General features: G+C 41.6%; 2 protein-coding genes across 2 annotated transcripts; one reads left to right on the top strand and one right to left on the bottom strand.

Annotated features, from left to right (window-relative positions):
* Positions 1-571: 571 nt before the first annotated feature.
* Positions 572-8,069, bottom strand: lsg1 (large 60S subunit nuclear export GTPase 1). Its single transcript, XM_030433745.1, has 14 exons — positions 7,693-8,069; positions 7,030-7,156; positions 6,511-6,631; positions 6,329-6,415; positions 6,086-6,172; positions 5,931-5,991; positions 5,605-5,781; positions 4,567-4,929; positions 4,194-4,295; positions 3,938-4,081; positions 2,398-2,521; positions 2,151-2,230; positions 1,703-1,873; positions 572-1,566 (listed from the first exon to the last, which is right to left on the bottom strand). The coding sequence occupies exons 1-14, from the start codon at positions 7,789-7,791 to the stop codon at positions 1,387-1,389; spliced, it is 1,923 nt and encodes a 640-aa protein (XP_030289605.1). The 5' UTR covers positions 7,792-8,069; the 3' UTR covers positions 572-1,386.
* A 1,302-nt stretch (positions 8,070-9,371) lies between these two features.
* Positions 9,372-11,445, top strand: fam43a (family with sequence similarity 43 member A). Its single transcript, XM_030433746.1, has 2 exons — positions 9,372-9,464; positions 9,578-11,445. Exon 2 carries the CDS (start codon positions 9,612-9,614, stop codon positions 10,650-10,652), a length of 1,041 nt encoding a protein of 346 aa, XP_030289606.1. The 5' UTR covers positions 9,372-9,464; positions 9,578-9,611; the 3' UTR covers positions 10,653-11,445.
* The last annotated feature ends 7,661 nt before the right edge of the window (positions 11,446-19,106 follow it).

Here is a 19,106-nt window from a genome sequence, read left to right as displayed (position 1 = left end):
CTCACCCCTGAGAGCTCATTTGAAAGTAATACATTTATTGCCACCATTTAAAAATGGTTCTGTGTTGGAGGAGTGGTCCTTGATGATGGAGGAGGGTTTTTAAAGGTGCACATCGTAGTTTTGGGGAAGACATTTTAATCAGAGGTGAAAGATCTGCATTAATTGCAATTTTTTCTTCTTATGTCTGATCAATTCAATAAACACAATTCTGTTTTCATGCCTGAATAAACGGAATAAACAAACTAGTCTCAAAGGACTACTCAGTTTCATACCGTTTTATTTTGTTTATACATGGCGGACCCTGCCACCTTTCTAGCTTCAGTGGTCTGGGTCTTCGATAAGACACTAGATGGGAATGGTTTCTGTGCACATCCATCTTTTAAATACCTGATATTATTGGGTTTAACAGCCCTTTCCTTTGCCCTGACACTGGGGTGTTAAGTGTCTTTTGATAAATCAGAACCTGTCCTCCCCTCAGAGGCAGATCACTCATCTGTGAGCACTGGGCAATCAAGGAATTATTTATAACTCTGATAAAAAAAAAAAAAAAATCTACACGGTCAACTTCATATACAATATACTCGTCTTGGGGAACATTTATTCAACAGAAAGAACCAAAAATTAACATAAGGACAACATTCAGATCAAATTTAGATGTTTAAGGACTGCAGCACCTCTTATTTTACAGCTATCTCATACACTTTTTTGCATCTCCAGATTTAATTTTGGTTATTTTCAAAGCAACATTACGTAATTAACCAGATCCAACAAAATAGCAAATCCTACATCATGTTGCTTGAAATGACAGCCATATCATTAAATGTTGACATCAAAATACTGATTAATGTGCATGTATAAGGTTCTTAAAGAAAATAACCACAATATGAATCAAAGTGCCCTTGTAGGTTGATAACTTTTCAAACATTTGGAAATACAAATGTGAAAGGGAAACACCAATAGGAAAATGTTCAGTTTATTTCATAATCACAACTGTTTATGCAGAAAAACACAGTAATATATCTTTTTAACAAATACTTTGTGTCTTTCAAAGTGTCTTCTAAATACAGACTGAAATGTCCTTTTCAATGTTTTATAAAATTCTGAGATCATGCTGAGACCCGGTGAAGAACTGCTGACCTAGTTGACGGAATGCTTTGCACCAATATGATTTTCTAACAGAGCGGTACAGGACATTATTATGCACCTCATTTGTTAAAATCAACACAGCCTGAAACTCCATACTCCATATGGGATTAAAGGTCCTGATCTACCTACAGATACTGCTCCATATTAATTCCTTTGGAATCACATGAACTGTACTTGAGGGGTTTTTCCATTCCTGCTGAAATGATCTGTGATTAAAAGTGTTCTGATTTCAGATCAGCCTCAGGCGTCCAGATGTTTGTTCAGACGGCGTACTTTCTCTTTCTTGTTCCTGTTGCCGTGTTTCTTCCAGGGTTTTCCCGGTGCTGCTTCTGATCCAGCTTTTCCTGGGCCGACAGGTCCACTGCCTGGCTTGTAGCCCATGACGGACTGAACCCCCTTGGAGAGCGCCCGTACATTCTCCTAAAGAGAGAGTTCACGTCAATAAACATTTAATTTCACAATAAATGACCGTACTTAAACATATTTTTGATTTTCTGACAACACATAAATACCACTGGGAAAGTTTTCCTTCAAGAGGACATGAGATGCATTATACCTGATGGAAGAAGTTCTTGTCAACCACATTTTCAATTCTCTTGATTTTCTTATTGCCTGTTGTTGAAGAGGAATCACAGCAATCCATGTCTTTTTTCAGGAACTTGTTGTGCTGCGGCTGGAAGTCTTCAGCTTTAATATGTGGAGGGGGATGGCAGTACAGAAGCTTTCCCTGTGAGGAGTCAGCATTGTTAGTGTGCAGTGAGGATGTTCTATTCAGGATGCACATATTCTATCTAAATGTATGGATGGTAGAGCAACAACTGGCTACATAAAAAAAAACAAAGTCTGAATTTCTAAAACTATGATTAAATAATCCAAAACAAATTTCACAGAACAGCTCCTACAATGTGCAGTGTTATGTCTCTGTCCAATCATAGCAGATTCAGAGTGTAGTTAATGCTGCAGGTGAACGTAGATTAAAATAAATGTATTTTGTTTGCACTTACATTGACATAATCCTTCAGGATGTACCGGGCTGATCTGGACTGATCGGGCTGGCCATGAGCTGTCATAAAGCCTCTCATGTCTGAATTAGAAGGAAACACAACAATAAACTAAATACAAGTCTCACATAAAAAGAGTTAACACAATGCTTTATAGGATTAGGATGGTGGATCACTCAGTGATTCATTTATTTTTTGGCCTAATGTTCATTTATTCTCTATAGAAAAAAAAATGTTCTGGTAGTCTCACATCCATAAGCCATCAACAGCTCCTCGTAGGTTGGGTGCCGGTCAGGGTCTTCGTCTTCTCGTGGTCGGATGATGTTGATGCCGTAGGTGCCCTCCAACACGTGCCGAGGGATCGTCTGACATATGTGACAACTCAGTTAAGGACTGAACTGTGCTGTAAGCTCCAAGATATTCAACAGGGTTTCTGCAGGCTTGAACAAGTCAAATTTAAGACTTTTTAAGACCTTTTTAAGACCACTTCCAATGATATTTAAGACCTACCCGAAGTACGAAAAAGCAAGGCAAAATAAAGTCCCCGATTTACTTTCAAAAATAACTAAATCTATTGCAATTCACAGAGCAATTGCACAGAGTTATTATAGTTTTAAAATTTCATTAGTTTTTATTTAAATTTGTTTTTTCAGTTTACTTTTTATTTAAGTTTAATTTGAATTAGTCTAAAAAGTGATTAAGTAGCTTTAGTTTAGTTTTTATCTGGGAATTTAATTTATTAACTATAATAGCCCTGTTTTTTCTTTATATATTTATTTATTATTTATTTTGTACACAAACACCAGGATTATTATACATGTGCGCGCGCATCCAAAGCACCTCTGATTTCAACGTCAGAGTTGAGATGAAGAAGGTTTGAATGTCGCTTGACTACGAGACGTCAGAATTTGGGTCGAGCAGAAGTGGACGAACTTAGACCGGGAAATGGTGATAAAGGCATACAGCAGTGTGTGATAGCATGACTTCGCTGGAGACTTTTAGAAGCTAACCGGTGTTTTTCCGATTTTGTGTGTGACACCAGCGCTTTTACACCAAATGTGCCCAATTTGAGGGTCCTCTTGCAGAGCGTGCACTGTGCTTCAGATTCATTATCAAGCACGGCTTTTAACCAACTGAAATATGGATGTTAAAGCCAACACTTGTTAAATATACACTTTCACATAGTTGTAGCAGATTCCGCAGTCAAAGTCTTTCCGGAACTGGTGAAGTGTGCGGCGATAAATTCCGACCGGGCTGTTGGCAAAATGCCTCTTACATTCCTTCATACATCAGACAGAAGTACAACGCACGGAGCCGACTGTGAATCTCACCAACACATTTCCCCGAAACAAAAAAAAAAAAAAAAAAAAAAGGCGACGACGGAAGCAGTAAATGAATGTACATATTTAAGACCTAACTAAATGTAATTTAAGACCTATGTGCAAAATATGGGCGTATTTAAGACTTTTTAAGACCCCGCGGAAACCCTGTTCAACTTCAAGATTAGGTAGGACATTTCAAACATCGACATATCATTGTAAAATTAATGTTGATTATTTGAGTTCATTACTGCAGAACAGTGTTGCGTTTCTAGCTCCTACTGAAGAAGATAATTTATTTCTTCTCTTAATCTCAAATCCCAGTCTCCAACTGTGAGAAATCCATCTTTCACCTTCTCAAATGTCATGTTATAAAAGTCCCTTACACAGCTCCTTTAAAAAGGTCATAAAGATGTCTTCCTTATGACTGGATTGTGAAGGTGCTGTGTCAAAAAGCTCACAAAAGGATATAAGTGAGACTGCAGGTACGTGATCTCTCATCTGGTCGATGGGCAGGATCCCACAGCAGATCATCTCAGCTTTGGTAGAAACAAAGGAGGGCATCACCAGACCCGGGCAGTCACAGAGGCACAGACCTGGCTCCACATACAGAGTCTGTGACAATACATGTGAAGAAAAGGAAGCAAGAAAAAACACACATTATGTTTTTCTGCTGACGGAAAAAAATTACTTAAATTCATATCAGGTTTAAAGCATATTACTGTACCTGAAAGTGCTTAGTGTGTCCCGGAGTGGCTGAAACAGACACCTTCTTGTTCCTTAGAATAGTGTTGATGGTAGAACTCTTTCCAACATTTGGATAACCGACCTGTTGAATTCACACAAAATAGAAAAGTGTAATTGCTTTACAATCACTCACAAACAGCAAACAGTGCCTGACAAAGGTGAAGTTTTTCTCAATTTTCCATTTCAAGACATTTGAGAATATGAACCAGCATCGTTTTTAAAGAATGGAAGAAGACACAAAAACATTCTGTGTGAAGCATGCACTGTCCTTATTCTGACCAATGCCTGCAAAGTGCAACTGAGTAAGTAAATCAGAAAACTCTCTTTCTATACAGTGCTAATTTTTAACCCACCAGTCCGACTGTCAGTTGTCCATCTTTACATTTCTGCCCGTTGTGAGCAGCCTTAAACACTTCCAGCAGCTCATCCTTATGCAGCAGACGGCTGGAGTTGTAGAAGGAGGCTTCCCCAGATGAACGAGCAGTCCCTTTTTCTTCCCCATGCTCGTCTTCTGAGCAGGTGTACCAGTCCTCCTCTTCAACAGATATCTTCTCCTGCTCCTCTTCCTCTGTACCACTCTCTTCATCCTCCACCTCCTCTTCTGCCTTCCCCTCTTCATCTCCATGTGCCCCTTTTTTGGTCAAGTCTTCATTGTCTGGCTGTCCTTCATCTTCTGGCTCACTTTCACCACACTCTGGATCATCCACTTCCATTCCCTGTGAAAAGAGACATTTTGCATATTGAAACTAGGTTTAAAGGACTACGGAGGACTGAAACAGCCCAAATCTTTCAGAGAAAATAGAAAAATAAATACATTAAATAAATTAATTTGGAAGTGAATGCACCAAAAACAGTTAAAAAATTAAATTATGCATTTACATAAAAAAGTGATATTGATATTTGTTTTCATTTTGCTTGTTTTTTTTTTTTTCAATCTTTGCACTTTGACAGCCCGCTTAGTTACATAATGAAACAGAAAAGCATAAAGAAACAAATAGAACATGGAGAAATAAATGTGTTTGTGGTAAGGATGCAAAGAGGAAATACAGAAATAAATGCAATGCAGTAGGTAAATAAATAGAGAAGCAATTCAAAATATAAATTCATGTCACATTTGATAAATTAATTATTGCCTATATTCTATTTTTTTTAATTTTGGCAGTGTACGTACTCTATAAAAGGCAGCAACTTCTGAGATGCTGAAGAACAAGACTATTCACAAACATTTTTCCAAAACATAGTGACAACTTCCATCTCCCCACGATGAGGGAACACGGTTCTGTGTGGTTGTCTGCTCCCAACAAATGTGATTAAATGCATTAACACACAGACACACATAAAATTCACAGGTGATGTTCAGAGTACAGCTTCAAAAACATCCAACTGCTCACCTTTTCTTCTGCATCCAGTCTGTTGCCCTCAGCCATGGCAGACCAGAAAACTGCCCTCAGCCCCTCTTTCTGGAAGTGTCTGGCCCAGGCCCGCCTCTGCTCCCTGGTCAGCAGGTCTGCCTTATTCACTAACAGCATGTTTACTTTGTGCGTTGACACTTCCTTTACGTACAACTCCTGGAAGCACACAACAGACATATCTTACAAAACAAAATAAAGGCAAAATGGGAGCTTTTCAACAGCCTGCATTCAGAAATGGTTTAGATTTTGCCTTCCCCCCCACCAGCAATATATGCAACTCCTCTTTCCCACCAAAGTGCACTCACCAGGTCAGGACATCTGAACAGCAAAGGATTTCTGGCATCAACAATTTGAATGACGACATCACTACAGAAAAAACATGAAAACAATTTTGCCTTAAGTATTACACAAGGGGAACACACTCCTCACTGGAGACAGGCATGGGCTGAAAAGTTTTTACCTCCTCTCAATCACTCTCCACAGCTGTCTCCAGAACTCCAGATTCCTCTCGAATGGGGTGAGAATTAACTTCTGTTCCTCTTCCAGCCTTTAAAGGTAACACTTAGAGTTAGATTGCCGACACTGATACTCCTTCACCAATTTAATCAGTTACAAAAACTGTTCTTGATTTTGTATGCAACTTTTAGCAGGTAAACATGCAACAAGAACACAAAGGTGGCTGAGTTTACAGAAGATTACATACTCTGCAAGCTCTCGTCTCCACTCCAAGAAGCTGTCTTTCTCTGCTTGTTGAAGCGCCTCTGGACTGGTGCTCTCATCCCAGTGGGGGCTTAAAATTGGTAGAGAGATATCACAAAAATTAAACCTGCAAAACACACATTACAGCAGTTCCATTAACTCAATTACCCAGGTCGATTTACTTACCGCCGAGGAATTCTGAGGAAATGCTTGTTCTCTTCATGAAGCGTTGCCAGCCTGGATTTCTCCTCAGCTGTTAACAAACCTGCTCTAGCTTCCACTGGCACAAACTTGATGTTAAGTTTCTCTGGGGTAACAAAGCAAGAAACAGTCAGGGACAGCAGTGGAATCAAAGGGACAGAGGTGCAGTGGATAACGTAGTAAGATAAAACAAAATTGTACGTATATATTTTAGCGTGCAAATCTCTAAAACACAGGAAACAATGTGGATACTGGATGGTAACAGTGCATCATCTCAACAGAGCACTAACATGTACAACATTTGCTGTGTGCCAACTAGTATTGAAAAGCAAGTTGAAAAGAAAAAATGAGAAAACTTAGTGTCAGAGATTCGCTCGTATTTGAGCACAGTTTGCCATGCTTATTTAGCAGAAATACTGATAACCTTTGGCTACAAAATCAAAATTGTAGCCACTTGTAGCAAATTTCAAGCACTTTATTTTGATCAAATTAGGTTTTATTTACCTGCAACAAATTCTGTTCCGGCCAGTTCGGCAGTGGCCAGAAAGTCATCCATGGAGCTCTGTTCTGTCACTGACTGCAGGTTCAGCCTGCCCCAGTCATAGCCATCATTCAGCTCACTGGTGTGGAGCTGCAAATATTTAAGATTAATGACGTTAATGACAAACCACACGTTAATCTACAGAAGTTACAGAAGTGCCTCAGGGAAAAGCTTCTCAATACACACGGGCTGCTTGAGGAGACATACGTTTACTCTGTTGTGTACTGCCCAAATACTCTCACGGTGGTTCCAAAAATTGTCTTGTAGGTTAATAGCTCTACGAATATTGAGATTTTACGGCAAACATGATGCTCCTATACGCCGAATTTACCACAGGAACGTATTTATTACGAAAAAGTACTAATGTATGCATTTCACGTCCGCGATAAGCAAAGCAGTGATAAAATGACATTTTCTTAAGCGAATTTGGTGCGAGCGAAGAACCACACTTTCCAGAACTATTGACAGCTCAGACGAAACCTCCGTGTACGGGAATAGATGAGTGGCATTTCATATATGATCGACAGAGAACTGGAACTTGATATCATTGTATGAACGGTGAGTTAATTATCTTTTATGGTTTGTTAAAGCGTGTTTAATATAAGCTAGTTGTTGCCATGTCATACCCATGAGTCGCCTCTCTTGTTTCCTCGGCCTGCCTGAAGTCTCTCTTTTATCAGAGCTCGACCCAGTCCGACTCCTCCGCCGGCCTTCTTCTTACCCATAACTTCTGATGTTGTCACAAAAAACCCCTCTGTTATAATATCGCACAGAATGTAAAACACTATTTGATGCTAGCTACAGTCTGTACCCCATGTGCACTGCGTTGTTGTCGTAAGAACCGGAAGTGGGACAAACCAATCGAGTTTCACCTAATCCGGAAGACTCGACCTCAACTACTTGGATATTCATTCACAGCCTTCTTTTAGTTGAATTGGTTATGAGTTTAATGTAATTTCTGAACTTCACCTCTACGAATACGAGCTAATGGCTGCTTTCTTCTAAGCAATTTAAACGACGCTGCTATGGTACCGTCCACTTTTCTGTCCAGCTATCAAAGGCGCTCTGAAGAAAATAGGACAGCCCTTACATTCGTTCCACATGCCAACGTGTAGTCCTGTAACAATCTAACGAGTAATAATACAGTCCACATATAATTCTGCAATAAATTAAAACCTCAAAAATCAAAAGTAAGTATTACGCAAAGTAGTAAGTGACCCCTCCTCCAATAGCAAACAACAGATGCAGTTCTGATATGAACCAAAAGATGGCAGCATAAACCAGCAGTGTATCAGAGTGACTTATCTCCCTTACTTCTACATAAAGCCTACCAATATCATGAACTGACAGACATAGAAAATATTTTTTATACTTTACATCTAATTTCTGTATTTCTCAATTTCATGTAAGATCAAAGCGTTTGTTAATATTGCATTTCAGTGTGATATAAAAACATAGAACATAGAACATAGAAAAGACTCTATTAATCCCTCACTGGGAAAATTCACTTGTTACAGCAGCCCAACCAGTCAAAAGCAGAGGAAAAAAACAGTGACCCAGTGACTGATGAAAAAAAAATGAAACAAGACGAAATAGATGAAATAGAATAATCAAAATAAAAAAATATATATATCTTTAAGACTATTAAGACTCTGTTCCTCTTTCATATGCAGATATGACCAAGAAGGACAATTGCACATGATAATTGCACCCACATTAATAATAATACACACATGGTGTGTAGCAATATATTAAAAAGGTATACTAAAAACAAAACAAAGAACAAACAACAACAACAACAACAACAACAACAACAAAAACATTAATATTTGTAATTTTTTTGGGTTTGATTTCAGAGGGAGAAACACAAGTTACATTTTTAGATAATATATAACTTCTGCCTTCTTGTTTCCACCCAGGCTTCCTTGGGTTTGGCTTGACTGTTGGGCTTGACTTGGGAAACTCTGTATGTAAAGGTGGTATATAAATAAAGATTATTATCATTATTATAAATAATTATAATTATTTATTATAATTATTATAATAAATAATTATAATCATTTACTACTCCATATGTATATATATATATATATATATATATATATATATATATATATATATATATATATATATATATATATATACATACATATTTCTCTCTATATATACACAGGCTGGCAAAGGTGACAGCTTTGTATCAATGAACACCACCTACACAAGCCACAACAGTTCCGTTCTCATTTGGTTCAGTCCCCCCTATTGTCACACTGAAATGGTTTAGCCCAGTATATAATCTTTGAAGCTCGTCTTCCCGCAGCAGACTCTATTGTGCACTGCGTTGAGAGAGAAGCGGGGACACCACAATGGAAAAGAGGACTTTAGCGGATAAACAGATGAAGTACGTTGTCTTTGCGTTCACTTCCCATAGATTAGCCCACAAATGACCTGACAGGGAGAGAAACTCTTCTAGGATTTAGTAGTGACCCAAAGTTTATTTCTTTCTTTCTCTAGACTTTGTTGCTGTTGACTGGAAACAGCAAGAAAAATGCTGCCTTGGAAGAAGAATAAGTTCGACCTGATTGAGGAAGACAAGCAGTCCAAGCAGAAGGGCTATGCGGTGAGTCTCAACTACTCCGTGCTCACGTCCTTCGCCAAGTCCTGCCCGGAGAGCGCGCTCAACAGGGTGGGCAGCATGTTCAAGTCCAAGAGGAAAAAGGTGAAGATCACCAGCGAGGACCCCACGTACACGGTGCTCTACCTGGGCAACGCCACCACCATCCAGTCCAAAGGGGACGGCTGCACGGACGTCGCCGTAAGCAAGATCTGGGGCAAGAGCGAAATGGGCAAGAACGGCACCAAGATGAGGCTGACCATCAGCTCGCAGGGCATCCGGATGGTGCATGTGGACGACAAGGCCAGGAGGCCGGGACACTTGTACTTGCTGCACCGGATAACCTACTGCGTCGCGGACCCGAGGCTACCCAAGATCTTCGCCTGGATTTACAGGCACGAAATGAAGCACAAGGCCGTGATGCTGCGCTGTCACGCAGTGCTGGTGTCCAAGCCGGAGAAGGCGAAAGCCATGGCGCTGCTGCTGTACCAGACCTCGGCCACAGCCTTGGCCGAGTTTAAAAGACTAAAGCGGAGGGACGATGCCCGGCACCAGCAGCAGCAGCTCATAGGGGAGCAAACCATCCCGCTGGTCCCCCTCAGGAAGCTGCTGAACGGACAGTGTTACTACAAACCCCCGGTGGAGCGCAGCCGGAGCGCGCCCAAGCTGGGCTCCATCACTGAGGACTTGGTCGGGGAGGAGGAGGAGGAGAAAGCGATGCACTTTGAGTGTGAGGACATTCTGGACACGGACAATGATTGTGTTGCCAACGGTAAACAGGAGTTGACTCAGATTATTAACGACTTGGGAGAGATGAGCATAGGGAACGACGTGCAGACACTGAAAGCTGACCTGAGAGTCACCAGACTTCTCTCTGGAGAGAGCACGGGGAGCGAGTCCTCCATAGAGAGCAACCAGGAGCCCCCCCTGCTCACCAACGGGTTCGAGGAGGTAAAGGTGCAGGAAATTGCCTGAATACTTTTGAGGCATTCCTGACGCACATGTTCTGTTGTCTCCCCCAAGAAGAAAAAAACAAAACAAAAAAAAACAAAAAACATTTCCTCTGTCGTCAGCCTCGTTGTTGGAGATTGTTTGTCTCATCGGTGCCTCCACGACTAACTGATATGATCCAGAGGCGATCCTCAAGGACTTGGACACGCAGTTAGGCTACTGAATGATATTTTAATATTGTGTAAACAAAGAGAACATGTGAGGAAAACAAGTGCGTGCCGCTCGAGAGATGTCTGGTTGAACCGACAAGATCCCGGTGCGCCTTCAGACGCAAGACACTAATTCCATCTCTATTATTTAAGAGGATTTTGTTGTAGCCTCGAGCTTGTTTACCTTGAGTTTTTTCTCTCTTGAAAATTGCATTTTTCTGTTGAGAGATGCTCCTCATGAGCCAAAAAACACTCCCCCTTTCTTCTTTTAAAGCCTTCTTCCCCGCTTAAATGGTTCAGTGGGTCTAAGCAGGCCTCCTAAAGTTTCCTGTCAGGGCCTTTTTCTTTTTTCTTTTTTCTTTTTTGCAACAGCCTATTCATTTATTTTATTTTGCACTGTTGTAGAATTCACTCAAGTATTATGCTGACTTCATGTAAAACGATGTTTGTTGTTATGTTGTCCGAGACATAAATGTCATATCTTTGCTGTGCAAAAGAAAAAAACACTGTTATGTATTAAGATGTAAAGTAAGATGTTTTAAGTATAAATATGTTATTTTTTAAAGAATGAAAAAATGTGGTTTGTTATGTGAACCTCATAGAATTATGAATGAATGAATAAAAAAAAGAATGAAAATGATCTAAAGCTGTTGAAGTTTATGTGCAGATTTGTGTTGGAGAACATGTAGGTCATGTTTTCCACTGGTGCTCTTTAATATGAGAGGGGATTTACCTTCAGAGGCTGGTGTTGAGGTCAGATTTGCGCTGCTTACTGAAAGTCACATGGAGATGGGGAAACGGAGAAACACTTGGCTCGGCTAATACTTACTGGAGGATTTGCCGTCATATACATGTATGTCATTTAATAGACTAGGCTCAGTCTTTTTTTCGTCAGATGGCGTTCAAGGGAGCAGGCTGCACAAGTTATTGAGTTAAGGTACTGAAGGCTCATTCATTGTGAGCGGCCTCGGGGAGGTCAGGCCACACAGGAGGACGTCAGCACAAGCAACCGCAGTCGGAACATCACATGGGTCCTTTAATGACAGGGCAGCAGAGGCACCCGAGGTCTTTTAACACTGTGCCTGTCTTTTATGTGCCATTATTATGTCCTATGTCCTGTCCTCCCTTTGGCGAGACACTACAGAGAATAACATGAAGGACAAATTCAGCCCAAAATGAGGTTTGGTAGTCCACAAAACATTTGTTGGAGCTTCACAGCAGCACAGCGTTGTAGTATTCTCCTAGACAACTGAAGTAGATGGGGACTTGAAAAACGAACAACTTAAAAACGGCTCCATACAGCTCGTTCTGCGTAATCCAAGTCTACGGAAGCCCTGAGATCCCAAACTGATTTAAAAAAAGACATCATTTACAACCTTGAGATTTAGCTTAGCAGCTACAGTGAAGATTTCGGTTAAAAAGGGGATGTAAATAACGTCTTTTCTAATGAGTTTGGGATCTCAGGGCCTCTGGAGACTTGGATTACGCTGGACGACCTGTATGGAGCCATTTCATATTTGTAGTTTTGTTACCTCTTAAAACAAGTCCCCATCTACTTTAGTTGTTGAGGAGAAGGCTGCAACACTGTTCTGCTGTGAGGCTCCAGAAATATTCCGCTGACTATGAAACCTCACCCGACTTCCCCTCAGCATTGGGGTGAGTAGATGGTAGCTGAATTTTCATTTTTGGGTGAACTTATCCTCTAAGGGTCAAAACAAGTACCCCTGAAACTGTATCCTGTGATGCGGCAGGTACTTTTCCTTCAAATTCACCGTGCTTGCTGAAAGCTGAGGAGCTTGCTGAGGAAGGCCGCAACATTGTAATGCGTCAGCTCGACTTTGCAAAAATATCAGTTAATACACGGAAGTAACACTGACGACAGATTATCTAACTTCCTTCTCTTAAACGCCAGAACGCCAGGCTCAACATCTGATACTTAGAGTTGCAAAAGGACAGCATCACCTCTCGTGCCAGCACATGTGACCCGTGGCCAGAGATGGATGTGACTTAGCAGCGGTGACACCACCTCGCCTGTCACTTCCTTTTCTCACACATAGCAACAGGCCTACGCATGTGGCACACAGCTCTCGCCAGTCCTTCAGCAGAGACAGATTTACCAGCATCAACTGGAACACGTAGATATCGATGCACGTAAGCCATTAGTGGTGTGCGCCTGTCTGCCAGGGCCGCACCCCAGAGCCCACACAGCTCCTCCAGAGCCAGGCGTATTCTCACCAGCACTGGCTCTAGGTATTCAGTGCAAACAAAAACACAGTGGCTTTAGAAAAGAGATCCTGAGACGGAGGGTTAATGTATTTCAGCCAGCGGTTGGTGAGTCCTATAAAAAGCTTTGCAGCGCCTCATTATGAATTGATGTGCTTCCAAGGGGCACACAGACACACATGCTCCGAATGCAGACTGCTGCTGCTGTGTTTGTGGCTCGTCAAATGAAAATCGTGCATGTTAGCTGAAATAGCACCGGAGTGGCGAAACCCACACCAGTCAGTTTTACTTCCACATGTGGTGTGATGCCCCGTTCCACTGCTCACTGGGAAGACAGCATGACATCATCAGTATGTGCACAGCTAAATGTAATTAGTGGGAGGCCAGTGCTCTCACCTCGTAAAGACAGAGCAAAGTGCCATTTTGTCCTCTGTTCCTGCTCCACAGCCTCGTTTCTCCCTGACCTACATTCTCTTTAGGTCAGGGAGAAACATCTCTCCTGCGTCTCACCTCCGCAAAAGCAATCACATTCTCACACTCTTCCAAGGTTACCTGGATGTCAGCCACTTGTGCACTCACACAACAAATGGTTTGAAAGTGTTTGCTGTCAACAAGTGGCTGGAGAACACGTTTCAAGCTGCCCGGGGAGAGAGAGAGAGAGAGAGAGAGAGAGAGAGAGAGCGGAGTTCCTGGCTGATAAGAGAGAATGAAAAAAAAAGAGGCTTTTTGATATTCACATGGCATGGTTGCTTTCCCTTTTGAACAAACACTCAGGTGTTTTCTTTGCCCACTGTCTGGCATGTGTGAGTCATTTGGAAAAAAGAACTCCACGCTCAACCAGAAAATTGTCTGTCAGTCGCAGAGGCAACGTGTTCGCTGTTGGTTTTTTAAGTTCTCCAATTTTCTGTAAACATGAAGATGATTCGTGTTCCAAGACTTTAAAGGTAATTACAGGATTACAGTTTTAAAATAAAATGTTCATTTTGACATAAAGCTTTTGTTCTGCACTGCATTGCTTCAGTTTAACTCTGTTGGACTCTTTATAAACAAATGGTATAAATATTTAGTGCAGAATCAGAAGTATATTTTACAGTATTCTTATATATATTCTTCTTCCTTCTCAAAACCTGGAGACTACATCTCCCAAAATGCAACTAAACCACTGATTGACGTCACTGGAGGTAATTTACTAGATCGTATCATCTTCCTCTGACGCCACAAAAGGCTTTATACCACCTTTTCACATGTGCAGAAGTACTGCAAATGACCTGTAAACACACGTTAATGTGTTACCCTAAGTACACTTACATGAACTCAAATGAATCTGCTCAGCTGTCCCTGCCTGCTCTGACACAGAGGCAGGTGACTTTTCTAATTATCTGCTAGTGGAACGCTGCCGTGGGCCATCGCTGTACCAGATTATCACCGGTGCCAGGCTGACACACAGCCTCACTTTGAGCCACGCTCAAAAATGTGTTCGTCTATAATGCATGAGGGTGGCCGGGAAAGCACCAGAGCCGTTAGTTACTGCGCCTGGATCTGATAACAGCAGCTCTAGGATGTCAGACGGGTTGAATCAGAGCACAGAAGCCTGCTGACCTTCTCCCGGCTGTGGAAACACATGAACGAATCTCTAGGAATAGTAGCAGAGAGCAACATGTCCCGGCACGCCCGCTGATCATAATTAGATGCTTTAGGTAGACATTATGCTACAACCTGGGGCAGGTGAGGAGGAGATGGATGCAACATACTATTTGTATCGTGAAGGTGTGTTATTAACATGCTCTCCAAGGGTTAAATCATTCACAACATAGAATTACAGGTGCAAACTTTATAGGCAAAGACGTGCTGCTGAACTTTCCCGGTGTTTCTTAGGAGAGAATGATGTATTTTGACTCTTCACGGGCAGAGTGTCAGGCGGTGTCAGTCCACTGATGACTTAACCAGGATGCTGTGAATGTGAGGAAGATGGTGAGAGACAGAAAGAGAGAAAAAAAAGTCCATTACAGCAGCAGCAGCAGCCTGGACTCTCATTAGTTTGAATCTGACAGCTGTCCTCCAGGAGTTGTGTGTTACGTATGTGTGCGATTGTGTGTGTCTATGCATGCATGCACCCTGTGTGTAGGTACAGCTCATGTTCGTGCTCAGCTGTTCTATGATACATTTCATGTGCTGCGTCCTCTAAGGTTGTGCTCCGGCTGTCGTGGAGGGCAGGCACACCGGGCATGCTTGAATTTGTTACAGAGAACGTGTATCCATTAAAAGCGACTGTGTCTGCCTAACATTCAGATGGATGTGAGTGATTTTATGCATCAGTGGTTTATGCAATCTCGAAGGGAACAACCTGGATGAAAGAATAAATTAAACAGAAATACAACAAGTACGAACCATGTATAAGGCACAGCTGTGCTTTGAGCAAAGTGCTAAGATGAGCAAGGACATTACTGGATGCTCACAGAGAGTGTGTCCTCTGTCTTGGACTTCTCGGTACTGCAACACCACTTGGACAAACAGCAGGCCATACAGCAGTAAAACTGGAGAACTTGTCACCTTAGTTCACGCTCATGATTACATTACAAAGTGACGGGCATTCTCACCCATGGAGCCACATAGCTAAAGTTTAGCTTCAGAAGAAAAGAAGAGGCAAAAGTGATAACAGATCAATGGAGAGAAAGTTTACTGGGACTGGGAGTGTAGGTTTCCCTCAGCTCGGATCATCACCTCTCCTTCCTCAGTTCATCACACACACAGTTACAGGTTTCTTACAGAATATTTCATCACTGTGCACTCTGCCATCATTGGGCTACCAAAAAAGAGTCCGGCCTACAATTTCCCCTGTGAATCACACATGCTGAGTGTCTCACACGACACTTCTCGATTGGTCTCCATACAGTCGGCTCATGTAATGAGCCGTGTCTGTGTCTATGGGCCGAGCCCCATGAGGCCGTGAAACTCTAGATCTCGCAGTGTCCCTTTCAGTCACTGCTGCTCTTGTTTTCCACTTGTTCCGACACAAAAGCCTTGCCCCTGGAGAGCCATAGATTTCAGCAGGGTTATTTCAGTCTTTCCGCTCACGGGGAGGAAATGGAATAATAACAGAGGAGGGAGAGAAAATCACAGGGTGACCCTCGGACAGACTTTCTGTCTGAGCAGAATGCAGTGACCAAAAAGAGATGTTTTTAATGTGATACCTATCAGCACCTTGTACAGGGGGAGGCATCGGGTACGCCCATGCCCTCAAAACACTTGCTTCTCGCTGCTTTGTTGTCCAGGGGTGAGAGCAAAGTGAGAGCAAGTTTTGAGCACCTCTGTTCACTAGATGCTGTGGCCTACTTTTCAGATTTGTCCAAATGTGAGGGTACTATGTTGAAATCCACATGTGCAATTTTCCTGTTTCAAGTAGAGTCAGGAAACAGCTGCAGTGTCCAACACCTCAGGTCTCAGGCTTGTCCTGTAGGATGCACGTGTTTCTGTGTGTGGGAGTGTTTGTAGGTGCTTCTATTGGCTGACAGGAAAGCCAGGGGCAAAATGCATATGCATCTCCAATCATAGAAAATTGTGACCAAGAGGTGTGAAGGTTAAAGCTCCATAAAAATTCCTTAGTAGCGTCTATTTTATGAACGCTTATCTCAACACGGCACTTTATACCAAAGCTGTGAAAGCTGAACTTTGCACTTGAGGCTGTTGAGGGTCTCAAATGTCACATCAGCAAAAGTCCACATTGACATATTTACTAACGGACACGGAGAGCTCAGAGGCATTGATCTGACAAAATCGAATCTAATTTTTCCATTTGCTTGCATGACCTGTAACAGACAGACCTTGTCACTGGTAGACACGTCCTGAACACTGTATTTAGATCAATCCTGTGCAGGGCATTGTGTACAAGCATGCTGCCGCCTGGTATTGATAGACTGTTGCTGTGAGAAGGGATCAGGAGGCTGGTCGATTCATTAACATATTGCCAGCATGTCAGTTGACATCCATGAATAGGTGTCCAGTTGACAGCCAAGCTCAAAGGTAATCCACAGATGGCACGGTTGGCGGGTGCAGTCACCTTTGCACCTGGAGAAAACACAGTTATTACATCCACTTACACCCATATAAGTACTTCAGTCACGTGAAGTAGTTAGGGTGGACTGGCTGACAACAAGAAATAAGGGAGAAGAGTAGAGAAACTGAGTATAGAAAGTTGGGGCAACTGGCAAACAGTCACACAAAGGGCACAAGGGATGCGGAAACCTTGGACTGGCAGCTGTCCTGGATTGCAAAGTGTTTTAAAGCTTGTTGGTTTTCCATAGTCTTGCACTGAGCGTATATATTATGTATACAAATATGATTTTCAGACTGTTTGCACAGACCTTTTTGGGAAATTCTGTGAGACATTACACCAAAACTGTATTGCCAAGATTTAATCCTGGATATGCATGTACATTTATCCTAAAAACACCTATCCCAGTCGAGCCCAGAGTGAATTCAAAGCTGCTGTGGAACCATTTTGAGTACAGTCATGGGCCCTATTGAAAGTTTATAAGAATACTTTTTTTTTCAGTACAGACACCTCTGCTCTGTCAGTGCCTCTGGCATTGATCTATAGTAAAATATAGTAGAGTTTGAACACTCTGAATTGTTTTTATTTATTTATTCATGAAAAAAAAAAAGCCTCCTGACCTGTAACTGGCTGGAAACCCCTGCGGGTCCACACCATTTAGCCTTACATGGTCCAAGTTCAAATTTGATAACAATATCACTGAAAATGGCTGTGCTTATTTATTATGTGCCACTTAGCGCATGTTTTTCTAAGTGAATACTCAGGTGCCTGGCAAAGATAAATGTCATTTTGTGACCTCAAAATACCTATACCTGAGAGCAACAGGAGTAAAAATGTATTGCAGTTCTTCATTTCTTTATTTAAATCAATGTTTGTGCATGAAATAGTCTAAAACAAATACTTAGAGCCTATTGAAGGAGCAAAATGCAGAAATCTACATACACCTGCATGATTTCCATGTGCAGGTCTTAAAAAAACAATATGAATCTTTCTGACAATGATGTTAACCTCTTATGGACCTCTGACCAACAGATACACTTTGTTTTCATGTAGAAAAGAGAGATTTATGTGTACAATATGCTTTATTTAGATCTGATCATTCGTTTCAATTTATGCTTCTCCTGTTATTTTATTCTACCCTTATTTTATCAATATTCTGCTGATTATGCTTGTTATATAATGAAACCTATTAAAGAATTAATTTGAAATTATTTGGAAAAAACTGTTGAATTAAATCCAACTTTATGGTCATTTTGGAGTCTGTTGATTGTGCTGCTGTTGAAACATGTTGCTTCACACTGACAGTTTAGCCTGTTTGGCATCATGTAGGATACAGTGATCTATAAAATACAATAGAGTAGGTGTAAGTATAGTAAGTGCATCATTCTTTGTGTATCCTTTTTGTCTGAAAAAGCACTGTTTGTTCGTGTTTGTTCGGCCACTGAGCATCTCTACTGGTGGCTGCATGCTTTGCTCATGAGCACTTTACAAATGACTGCCTTTTTCCCTGATAGTTTGCCACGTGAAGAGGGCAAAGCAGCATTCAGAGCTGCGCAGCGCCACTCCGGACAAACAGTCCGAAGCACGTGCCTTCCTACAAGTGGAAGGTAAACAAAACAGGGTCTTTTGTTCAAAAAAATCTCAGCAATGTCGATCAGTTGTTGTTTGTCTGAGAACCACTCCTTACAAATCCTTACAAACCTGCTGTGGGTGCACAAATCTCATCTGACAGTACCGCACCTTACTGTAGTGTGGTCCCTGATGTTGACTGATCACATCCCTGCTTGGATTTACAAAATATCAGGTAATCAGATAACATCTCTGTGAGTCTTGTTGATCGATGGACTGTCTGCGTGACTGACAGGTGGTATTTTACTGGATCTTTACGTATTTTTGACACAGAAGACCAGTATCTGTCACAGCTGACACAGATTAAAGCGCTTTGAGAAGACAGATCCAAAGTGTTTGCAGGCTTTTGACAGATCTGAGTTGACT

Source organism: Sparus aurata, chromosome 11, assembly GCF_900880675.1.
Source record: "Sparus aurata chromosome 11, fSpaAur1.1, whole genome shotgun sequence".
Classification (NCBI taxonomy): Eukaryota; Metazoa; Chordata; class Actinopteri; order Spariformes; family Sparidae; genus Sparus; species Sparus aurata.
The sequence above is the reverse complement of the archived record's forward strand: the minus strand, read 5'-3'. Positions and strand labels throughout refer to the sequence as shown.